Genomic DNA, 11,468 nt, shown 5'->3' on the forward strand with positions numbered 1-11,468 from the left:
CGCGTCACTTCCTCGCCCCATGCCCATCCCTGTGGAAAAAAAAAGAAACTTCACACAGACAAACGACGGCGAGGAAAAGAGCGAGGGAAAAGTCGAGAGAGAAGCGAAAACAAAAAAAATAAAAAAGAAACCCAAATGAAAAAGCTGGATACTGAAGAGGGAGCCCAGCAAACACCAGAACATACTCTTTAAAGTAAGTTTTCCAGTCTTTGAATGTTTCGCTGACGCTCACTCAGCTCAATTGATCAGCAGACTTTGATCTAAACGCTCCTCTCATTGCTTTGTCAATACTTGTCGCTTTCGTTTCCACTCGTTCAAGTTATTAATTATATATTGAACTGATAGAGTATTTAATTGTTATTGGGATGTCTTAAGGGTTGGGGTAGGCCCGTAATGCCCCCCTCCCCTCCCAAAACTTAACTCCCTCTCACACACATTCATAAACTTAAAGAGTTATTTCTCAAATCCTGGTTTAAAATGTATGATGTTGATAAAGAAATAATTGTTATGCTGGTTTAACTGAATAAAAAGTCAGGATCAAGTTTATAGGGTAACATAAGCTCCCACCCACTGTAATAATTATTAATTAAATTGTTTCATTGTCGTTTTTTTTCATACTGGAATCAAACTGTAATACCCACCAGACTAGTGGTGTGAGGGATTCAGTTTTTTTCGTAGAGAAAGTTGCTGTCTTGTTTTTGTCCACACACACACCCCTGAGGGTAGAGAAAAGTATGTGCTAGCGTTGCATGAGTGTGTTTCAAGTACAAGTCCCAGCATGGCTTTCACAGCCACACCAGTGCCAAAATGCTCATTGGTTTCCCACATTATTGCACAACACGTTGAAGCTCCTACGCTGCCCTGTCTTATCAAGAGGCTGGATGGGGCTGCGGTATTTCACTTGCTCTCCACACATTTTTTTGTACTGTACTTCATTCACTTTGTGCTGCCTTCAATGTATGACACCTCTTCCTCCTTATTTTGCCCTCTGCTCCCCTTTACCCCAATCTTTTAGCAGTCATGCCGCTCCATAAATCATCCCGGGCCCCTCGCCTGGACCCTACCATGATCTCAGCCCCGCTGGGTGACTTTCGCCACACCATGCACATTGGGAGAGGAGGTGATGCCTTTGGGGACACCTCCTTCCTGTCCACTCTTGGTCCAAGTTCACCCAGCTCTGATCCGGGGAGTCCAGGGACCGGGCCAGCCGCTGACGCTCAGGTGCCAGTCAATCACAGCGATCTTCACACAGATGCTCCAGATAGTCCAGAGAACAATGAGCTTCAGCACTCTGAGTCAGTGTCTTCGTTCACTTTGGACCTGGATCTGGATCTGGGGCCTTCTATGCTGGGGGATGTACTGGGCGTGATGGATGGATTGGGACTTGACTGCGATAAGGAGGATGTGTTCAGTCCCAAAAGTGGCACAACATCCTCAGTGGAAACAAAGCAGGGAAAAGGAGCCACGGAGATGTCTGTGAACATGCAGAATGAGCTGAACGGGAAGAACTTGGTTGGGCTGGATGGAAACCAGGTGGGAGACAACAGAATACCAGATGGGAATGGGATCAAGCCAAAGGGGATACGACCAAAAGTGCGATTCAGCGACAAACGAGAGGAGATCATTCGCCAGGTGTCTGAAGAGGAAGAGGGTCAAGGGTTTGACTTCCAGGATGAGGATCAGCTGGCGTGTCGGAGTCCAACGAGGGGCGAGAGCGAGAAGGGCGAGAGCTTAGAAGGTGGAGGTGAAACCGAGCTCACCAATCACAAAGTAGATTTGCCTCCTAGTCCTGCCTCATCACATAGCTCGGAGTATGAAGGAGTGACCCCGCTGGACAGGAGGAGGGTCGACAGCTGCCACTCAGAGACTGATTCGGAGGAGGAAGAGGAGGAGGAGGAAGAGGAAGTGGGAAAAGGCTACACATTTGAAGATGAGTTTGATGATGAGATTGGTCTATAGGGGAAAGGTTTTCCCTTGAAAACAGATGTTTTGCTGCAAAGTAAATCAAGTATACTGTATTTTCCTTAATTCATCACTTCAGTATCATTTGAATGGGAGGTTAAAACTGAATACAAACTGGATTTTTTTCAAGACTACAGAATGAAAAGCTGTACAGTTTGAAGACGATGTTGCTCAACTGGAAAAGACATATTTATGTATTATCTATGAGGGTAACAGATTTGCCAAAGACACACGTTTTGATCAGAAAAAGCAGTGTCATATAGGGTTTTTTTTTTTTTTTTACAGTGAACGGTTTGTAGCACTTTGATTTATTTCATTCATCTGGAAGCTTTGCTATGAAACTGACTCTCAGTGGAAAGTTTGATTCAGGCTAAATGAATGATGCTCGCTTTAATTTTTACTCTGTCTGACGTTTGCCATCTAAAAACTGTGTATTGAACTTTTATGTTATAGTGCCTTAAAGGGAGGGAGCTGTATATTTACATTATTGTTTCATGTGCTATATCAATGTCTTAATTTCTCATATTGCATGTTTATTACATCTCCATGTCTTCTCTCGATATAAGTCTATTTTATTAACTTTACAAACTGATGGTTCCCAGAGACGACATCAGAAAATAAAGTTATCCTGTGTATAATGAATCACTGTGAACCTGTCACATTCCACATCTGATAATGTGAGTTTCTCTGGTTCAGACCAAATAAGATGTGTTTTCAGAGTGCAGTTATTTTGTTTTCATACCTACCAAAGCTATTCTTTCAAGCTGTGGGGCTGGACTGATACTAAAAATGCAAAGACAATCATGGAATTTAAAGTACATGCGTTTGGCTTGTTATGGAAAAAGTATTTTATTTCATAATGCTGTAAAAGGGGGACACCATTATGCTGTTGAACTGTTGAAAATGCTGGTTTGAACATGTGTTATCCTGTGGTTTAATACGGTTTACAGTGAAAACAATAAAACAACTATTGGGATTTTAAAATGATCACCAGACTTGGCTGTGACTTTCTTATTTCCTTTGATAATGACTCCTGGGCAAGTATTCACTATTCATAGTGAATCTGAAGATCTTGAGGCCTGGACTTTATTATTCAGTCAAAATAATTCTGTGCTTTTATCCATTATAGGAAAATACAAGTAAAGCAGTCTACACTTTATCTCCAAAAACATAAATTCTGGTAAAGAAATCAACTATGGTTTCAAACATTTTATTTTAAGCATGCAACAGGAAATGCCTAAAATAGCTAAAACATCTGTAAACCATACAGACCTAAAGATCAACAGAGAAGATAACACCATATGGCGCCTACATGTATCAATAAATGTCAAAAAGAAGAATTATGACCTACACAGCTGAGTTATATACATTATTACAAGCCCCTTAATGGTAACAAATATTTGGATTTGCTGCTATTTACACATTAGATGTGTACTACTAATGTAAATGGAAAGTCATTTGTTTCTCTCAACACACACGCACACACACACACGCGCACACACACACACACACACACACGCTGTATGGCCACACTACACAGATATTGTCCTGAACACGTTGAATCCTGACAGCGCCGTGGAGACCATCACACCAGGTATCTGTTGGTGCCAGTGAACCTCCTTGATCTCCGACTGACCCTGATGCAGGAAGAGTAGTTGAGGGGGCAGGTCTTTCATCCCCTCTGTCCTGGCACCCACATCACATGACTCCACGGACAGATCCCATTGGCTGACGACATCGTCCGCTCCCGACGCGGCAAACACACTTGAGTCCGTGGGGTTCCACTCCACGGATGTGATGGGAGCACTGTGCTGCTTGAAGTTCGCCACAGGCCGCCCGGTCTACAGACAGAAGATGAGTGTTGAGGTGTTAAAGCTGTTCATCATTATCAATATCATAAAAGTATCAATCATAACATGAACACTGAATTATAAATCTGGATTTTCTGCTTCGATTTTCATGAATTGCATCAAAATATTTCCAGGTTCTAAGAAGAAATTGTTTGATATGTTGGGAAATTTGCTTTAGAGCTGCAATGATTGATCGTCAGAAAATGAATCGGCAACTATAATGATAATCTATTAATCACTTGGAGTCATTTTTTAAGAAAGAAAAAATGCTACAATGCTCTTGTTTCAGCTTCTTAAATGAATATTTAGTTTCTTTAGTTTTCTATGATAATAAAGAGATTTTTTTTGGGGGGTTGTTAAGTGAACAAAGGACATTTCAGGTTGCATCTTGGGCTTTGTGAAACCATGACTGACATTTTTCACAATTTTCTGGCTTTTTATAGATCAAACAACTGATCGATCAGTTGAGAAAATAATCAACAGATTAATTGAAAATGAAAATAATGGTTAGTTGCAGTCCTAATTCACTTTCTTTGTGGTGTTATCAACTTTCTTTTGTAACTCTTGGCAAGGAAGCGAATTTGCATACTTCCTAAAATGTGGAATTATTCCTTTAAAAAGGTAAATTTGAAGTGGATTCCAGTATTGTGATGAAGGCAACACGTACAAACTGGTGTGTAAGAGATACAAGATAGAACAGATATTAGTTAGGTGGGGATGCCAAACTTTGAAGACATTACATGTAATACTACAAGCCTTTAATAATGTTTGTCTTGCACTACTAATAGAGGATTAACTTCGATGTGATGACACAGTGATCAACATCAAACAGGTTGTAACACAAAGCCTGAATAACCCTGTATGGTTATCAGCTGAAGTGCTGTGTAGGAGTTAAATGACTCCTACTGAAGATGCTGATTAACTTTGCCAATGAACATTTTTTACCTTAAACTGTCGCAGATCCCACACTTTCAGAAGCCCGTCATCCCCTCCAGACAGGAGGAACGGTTCGCTCCTGTTCCAGCTGATCACGTTGACGTCTGACGTGTGAGCTTCATTGGCTGAGAGCATGGAGTTGGGCGGGGCACGGATGTCCCAGACACGAATAGACTGATCCACTGAACAAGATGCAAAAACCTTGAGCAAAAGAGAAAGTCAGATTGTGAGATTTGATCTTTGAACATAACAAACCCTGACATGTCTTAAAAATCTTCCCAGACAAGGAACTTCACTTCATTACTTGCTCTTTGTGTTCACTACTGTAAGAATGTAGAGGCAAAAAGACATCAACCAACTTCAGACTAAGGTGCACATGCACATAACTTAAGCTTGTTTGGTGACTTATTATCTGTAGCAGCTAAGAAAACACATAAATTACATATTTCTGTCTGTGATGGCACATTCCTTCAGTGTTTACAGGTTTCACTTTTAGTCAACATACTTTCATTCATTCCTCTTACCACACCCTGGTCTTCCATCTGTAAGCTTAACATTATTAATCCTTGTGGGAAAATGTGTCCTTTGTGTGAGAATCATTCTTACTATTTAAGATCAGCTTCAGTTCTGAGGACAGCATGTTGGTCAAGATGGGAATGAGGACACCAAACGTGTATGTCAAATTACAACATCCATGTCTAATATTTAGCATACAGATGTTTTTAGTTTAGAGGGAACCCCACACAAATAGAGAAGAGCACTGTTTGGACCTTGTGGGGGTCTAGCAGGCATCATGCCGCCCAGTAAAGCATCATCTACCTCAGTCTGATCTGCTATGTTGCCATCATCCAACAAACGTACCGTAGCTTCAGTAGGCGACCACTGCAGATCCTCTACAGACTTGCTGTGGGAGCTGAAAGGTCGTTGGTCAATCTGCCATGAAGTCCCTCCCTCCTGTGGCTCCCACACATGGATGTTCTTTTTGCAGTCTCCACTGACGAGACGACCTGTTAATTAAGAACAAACAAAATATTAACTTTAATCAGTTAACCAGAAGTTTCTCAGCTGTGAAAAATGAAAAATATCGAATGATTTTATAGTATTTAAAGTAACATTCTTGTAGTTCATACAAGCTGTTTTTTATATTTTATTGTTCTGTCCCAAAACCTACTGCATACTCAGCCTTCATCATGAATTGCCCCACTTAAGATTTTGTTCCACCTTTAGTGATGGTTGTGCAAATTTTATCCTCAGTAACTACAACTTGTGTAAATTTTAGAGCTGCAACGATTAGTCAATTGATGAAAAATTTACGTGCAACTATTCTAATAATTGATTAATCAGTCAAAGTCATTTTTAATGAAAAAAACAAACAAACACTTAATAGATTAATCAAGAAGAGAGATTGACAAATGAATCAATCATTAAAATAATTAGTTGCAGCCCTAGTATACTTTACATTTTTGCTGATCATGTTCCAAAGTATAAAATAATGATTTTTGCTAAAAAGGTTATTTTTAAGGTCTTGTTTGTTTGAGTATTACATATTTAGCAGTTTGTCTTAGATTTCAATTACATTTTGTGAAAAGTTGGGCCACTGTCCAAGTAAAAAAACAAAAAGAAGCAGTACGAGCATCCTGCAGAATGCTTGTGCCCGCAAGTATTTAATGCTTTGCGTTATTGTGCATATTTGGTTGTGTCTGGCATTAACAAGTTGCAGTTTGGGAATTTATAAGGGAACCCCTGATGACAGAGGGAGAGAAAATTATATCTTATGTTGGGTACAGACTGTCCTTCTCATGTTACACACACACACACACACACTACAAAGTCGACTACATGCAGTCAGGGACACTTTCACTATCACAGTACACCACATTAGGTAGTTACCCAAAGTAAATTTTGATGCCAAGTGTCAACAAATCCAAAAAGTATGAGTAGTTTATCTTTTTTTGTCTACAAATTGGATTGTAGGCAGGTAGAAGTGTCACCTACCAGGTACGGTAGGCGACCAATCAATTGCGAAGCCTTCACTCATGTGTCCTGAGAAACTGAAGAGAGCTGTAGCTTCCTTCTGCTGTTTGACAAAAGCTGCCATGGCAGCAGAACTGTGGACGGCCTCCAGCTGAGATCGGAGGTCAAATATTTCTACTTGTCCCTTCTCTGACCAGACAGCAGCCAGTGACTGCTCTCCACGCTGAGTCACCTGAGAACAAAAAACAAAGTGAGTAACTGGGAAACTGGGGAGAAGATGATGCTGATAAAGGAGACTTAATGGATCAGGTTTATAAAAATTTCAACATACTCTGACTCTGTTAATCCCTCCATAATGAGGCATCATGGCCAGTTCCATTTGTGGCTTTTTATCTTCGTCCTCCTCATCATCATCACTGTCTTCATCACTGCTTTCCTCCCCCTCTTTTTCTTTCTCTGTTCCGTAAAGGTTATGCATGCGCATTACGAGAAGTCTGCAGAAATATAAAAGGTTTTCAGATAAGAAGACTTAGAAAACAAATGGCCCCATTATACACTCTGATTGAAAGCGCAGCAGCACATCAAACTATTTAAGTGATAAGTGTCTAAACAACTCTCACCTGTATCCCATTGGTGAGTTTCAGTATGAAGCAAAATATTCCTTTTTTTATAGTGTTTCTTTTAAAAAGGAAAATTCCCAGCTCCTTCCATGCTATTTGGATAACATCAAAACAAAACTGAAACTGCAACAACGATGAAAAATCCTGCTGCACTCTGATTTATACACTGTGGCTTTGATTTCCAAAACTATTTGCTGCTTACTTTGTATAATTTGTCATTTCTTCTATTAGCATCCACTGTCTGCACCTTTGCAATTAAAATGTAAGTACAGTATAGTTAAATACACCACCAGTCATTGAACACTTTTGAAGCTTTAGTTTTGTGTTTTTAAATATACAAACTTAACTGGTCTTTTTCAGTTCATCAAACAGTAACTAAGAGTCTCATTATGACAGACCTTTTTCACAGGAGACATTTTTACTTGTTATAGTAGGAGAAGCACAGGTGTTTTAACATTCAGCCATCATTACATTTATTATTCATACTTGTGCTTTGGCTTCTGTGACGATCTGCAGCTTTTCAGTTATTGTATCCCTAAATACATCAGCAGATGTCACTCCACAGCCATTACAGACCAGAGGAGTAATTACACCCATTGGTGTTTTAAAATAATGTGTTAAAATAAGCTTGAAAATAATCTGAAAAACAGTGATTTAAAGAGGTCATTTCCAACCTTTCATTTGAATAGATTATAGAGGCCTGAAATAGTGAACTAGTATACAAAACATTAATTGTCCTGCACAATACCTGCATAATGACAGGACTCTTTTACAACAGAAACATATTCCTGATGGCAGTTTTTTAAGGGAATTCGCAAAAAACAACAACAACAACAACAACAACAAAAAAAGAGCATCATTTCATGTAGAGGAATTTTGTTTTTATGAACCACTACCATTGTAACCATCTGGTGACCCCTTACATATACTATATCATAACCACTTGTGGAGGTCTTGACTCCCAAGTTGGGAACCACTGCCTTTAAGGGGCATCACCCAAACCATTAAAAACAGCCACACACCAAATGTAACACCTTACCAGAAGAATTTAAATTTAAAAATTTAAAGCATAAGAACTTAAGAACTCAATGTAGGTACCAAATACCTTGATATTGATATTGTAAAAACAGTGTAGGGATGACTATTGGTGCTTTCACAATATACTTACACAGAATGGGTGGGTATAATGAGTAAGTGGGTAAAGGCAAATAATGGAACAGCTGGAACAGTCTGTTATGTTCAGAAAATTACATCACTTTACTGCAATGCAGCCTTCAAAACCGGGAAAAGACAACACTGACGTCATATCATGATATTACGATATCAAGACCTAGATTTAAATGTCTAACCAGGGACAGGGGCTGCAAATTAACTTCAGCTAGATGCTCTGTATACACGGTACATCTATTGCACTGTTTGTATAACAATGTTTATTTGCATGGCACTTGTTACATAAACAAATACATGAATACTCAAAATTATGTGCACAGGGTCCAGAATTATGTCCACATACTCGTGTGTTTATATTGTCAGAGGTCTGTACCAGTGATGCAAGAAGTATTCAGATCCTTTACTTAAGTAAAAGTAGCAATACAAAAGTGTAAAAATACTCCATTACAAATAAAAGTATTAATTTTATTCCTCTGACTGATATATTATTATATATGACATCATTAGATTATTAATACTGAAGCATCAGTGTTAGAGCAGCATTTTACTGTTGTAGCTGCTGGAGGTGGAGCTGGTTTGAACTACTTAAATGCACTTAAATACTTTAGTCCAGTGGTTCCCAACTTATGGGTCGGGCCCCTCCAAAGGGTCACCAGATAAATCTGAGGGGTCGTGAGATGATTAATGGGAGAGAAAAGAAGAAAAAACAAAGTTCTGATACACAAATCTGTTTTCAGTTTTTGGACTTTTTCTCTAATCTTTGATTTTTGGTGATATCTTAGGTCATTTGAACATTTACTGAAATTGAAACCATGTGAGAAGTTTAGAGGGAAAAAACACTATTTGGTGGAGCTGTCAACAACTCATAGACATCTGAAATGTGACCCCGACTACACACTGCTTTTTGTAAGACGTCAAAGGCTAAATAGGTTGGAAACTACTGGTTTCATCTTTAACAATGTGTTGTATTTTAAAAGCGTGTTACATTATCCATTGTGTCAAATCTTCATCTGAAAAGTAACTAAAGCTGTCAAATAAATATAGTGGAGTAGAGAGTACAATATTTCCCTTTGAAATGTAGTGGAAGTATAAAGTAGCATCAAATGGAAATACTTAATATTGCAATTAAGTATAGTACTTGAGTAAATGTGCTTGGTTACTATTACTTATATATACAGACTTTATACTTAAAGATGATACCAACCTGTTCTTCAGAGCTGTGTCAGCTTGTGTTCCTGCACAGAGCAACATGGACAGAGGAAACTGCTCCCTGCTTTCTCCATCTGCGTCTCTCAGGATGTCGAAGCTCAGACATGGAGCACCTGAACACAAACAACAACACAAACCTGCTAAATTCAACCTGCAGGTCGTGCATTGATGACAATATTGATAAACGAGTGTCTAATCTAGCAGCTAACTCCGAGGGACTAACTCGCCTGTTTGGCACTCGTGGTACATGCGGTACGCAGACCGGTCCATCTCCAGCTCCTCTCCCGGCTGAAGCGGCTCGATCCCGGGGACGTACACTTTCTTCTCCCCTTCTCCGTCCTCCTCCATCTCTACTCCTTCATCGGCATCACTGCCGACTTCGTCCATTTCCTCCATCTCGTCTACTTCTTCGGCAAACGTGTCTTCATTGGGCGCAGACATCTTGGCAGAGTCAGAGTTTGCTTACTTCCGGTATGTTGCGCAGCCACGTGGTTAAAACACTCTGTCACTCCTCCCCTGCTGCCTCGCTCTCCCCCACCTTTCCCTGTCTCTCCCCTCCATTTACGGGAATTCAGCTGGCCCCTTTGGCGCTTGGCTCCCTGCTGCCAGGAATCATCAGACTTGCAAATATTTGTCTCGGAAATTGCCAAAACTTATATTGGAAAAATGTAAACCTTAATTATCGGGGAGGTTAGGTGGATGTTAATAATTGCCCCCTCCACCCACCCTTCCAACGTTAGAATAACATTTGTTTAGCAGTCAGATGAATGACTCATACATGTGGAGTTTCATGCATGTATTAACACGGGACAGGATCTCCCACCGTCTCTGAGTGAGTTGTGATGCTTACATTTATTTCAAGGAGGAGTTGTACTATGTGTGAGATGTGCAGCTGCACAGGCTGGTACAGTCCCAGAGGTCAGTAGCTCTTGTACCACTGATAGGAAACAAAGATTTGGCAGCAGCCTCACAGCTGGATGTGGACTGGCAGCTTTGATATTAAATTATTTTCCCCTAAATGGTACTGGGGATGAAGAATGTCTTTGTGGTTTCATGAAAAATAACACTAAAAGACTAAAATGGAGATTCAATTGTTTATCTTCTAAATTTTTTCCAAGTTTTATTTTTCTAGCAGCAGCAACAGCATGATCTAATTATTTGTCATTTGCATTCATGCTGTATTACGCTTGATATGTTCTTCCAAATTATGATATAAGTCACTGGGGCTCAAGCCAAAAGTCTGTTCCCATAGTGGCCAAAGCAACCCTGCATTCTCAGGATTATGAAAGTACAAGGAGGGTCCTGCGAGGACAATGGTGCACATTACAGGCGTGGGTGTGTACAAGCAGGGGCAAGTGCGAGCACTAAACAGTGCTCTGTATTTCTCATGTAAATCCTGACAGGAGTCACAACATATCTGCAGCCTGGTTCCATCCGGAGTGCATTCCTTACTCATCTGCAATCTGTCTCTCAGTTGTTATCATAGTTACAAAACGGTTATAAAAGTGTTTGTAGATTGGAAACGACTGTTTCACAGAGCGTGGCAGTAATGGATGAGCTCACATGAATGTGTACTCTCTGTGTCCTGTTGCTGGAATGCATAATCATAAACAAAATATAATCTCCTTTTAGCAGAATGGAGACAAATATGAATCACTAAAAAAAACAGGCAGGAAAGAACCAACTTCAGAGGAAAAAAACAGCTTACATTTTTTGAGATTATATCCTGGATAATAATTGCACAAAA

General features: G+C 39.9%; 2 protein-coding genes across 3 annotated transcripts; one reads left to right on the forward strand and one right to left on the reverse strand.

Annotated features, from left to right (window-relative positions):
- cdc42ep5 (CDC42 effector protein (Rho GTPase binding) 5) lies at positions 1 to 2,949 on the forward strand. Of its 2 annotated transcripts, none has more exons than XM_044358553.1 (2): positions 1 to 193; positions 1,019 to 2,949. In XM_044358553.1, the coding sequence occupies exon 2, from the start codon at positions 1,021 to 1,023 to the stop codon at positions 1,957 to 1,959; it is 939 nt and encodes a 312-aa protein (XP_044214488.1). In that variant the 5' UTR covers positions 1 to 193; positions 1,019 to 1,020; the 3' UTR covers positions 1,960 to 2,949. The 2 variants fall into 2 exon arrangements, with proteins under 2 accessions (XP_044214488.1, XP_044214487.1); XM_044358552.1 differs by having other exon boundaries at positions 2 to 193; positions 1,016 to 2,949.
- A 207-nt stretch (positions 2,950 to 3,156) lies between these two features.
- Positions 3,157 to 10,202, reverse strand: grwd1 (glutamate-rich WD repeat containing 1). Its single transcript, XM_044358551.1, has 7 exons — positions 9,949 to 10,202; positions 9,717 to 9,834; positions 7,054 to 7,216; positions 6,744 to 6,954; positions 5,610 to 5,755; positions 4,758 to 4,949; positions 3,157 to 3,803 (listed from the first exon to the last, which is right to left on the reverse strand). The coding sequence occupies exons 1-7, from the start codon at positions 10,160 to 10,162 to the stop codon at positions 3,495 to 3,497; spliced, it is 1,353 nt and encodes a 450-aa protein (XP_044214486.1). The 5' UTR covers positions 10,163 to 10,202; the 3' UTR covers positions 3,157 to 3,494.
- Between the last annotated feature and the right edge of the window lie 1,266 nt (positions 10,203 to 11,468).

The sequence above is a fragment of the Thunnus albacares genome, chromosome 8 (assembly GCF_914725855.1).
Source record: "Thunnus albacares chromosome 8, fThuAlb1.1, whole genome shotgun sequence".
NCBI lineage: Eukaryota > Metazoa > Chordata > Actinopteri > Scombriformes > Scombridae > Thunnus > Thunnus albacares.

Bases quoted from the DNA above. Each gene is read 5' to 3' on its own strand.
- cdc42ep5 (XM_044358553.1), top strand. From the start codon at position 1,021: ATGCCGCTCCATAAATCATCCCGGGCCCCTCGCCTGGACCCTACCATG.
- grwd1 (XM_044358551.1), bottom strand. From the start codon at position 10,162: ATGTCTGCGCCCAATGAAGACACGTTTGCCGAAGAAGTAGACGAGATG. The intron at 6,955-7,053 runs GTATGTTGAAAT...TTTTGTTCTCAG, and splicing joins GAGGGATTAACAGAGTCAGA to GTGACTCAGCGTGGAGAGCA. The intron at 5,756-6,743 runs GTAGGTGACACT...CTTAATTAACAG, and splicing joins TTGGTCGCCTACCGTACCTG to GTCGTCTCGTCAGTGGAGAC.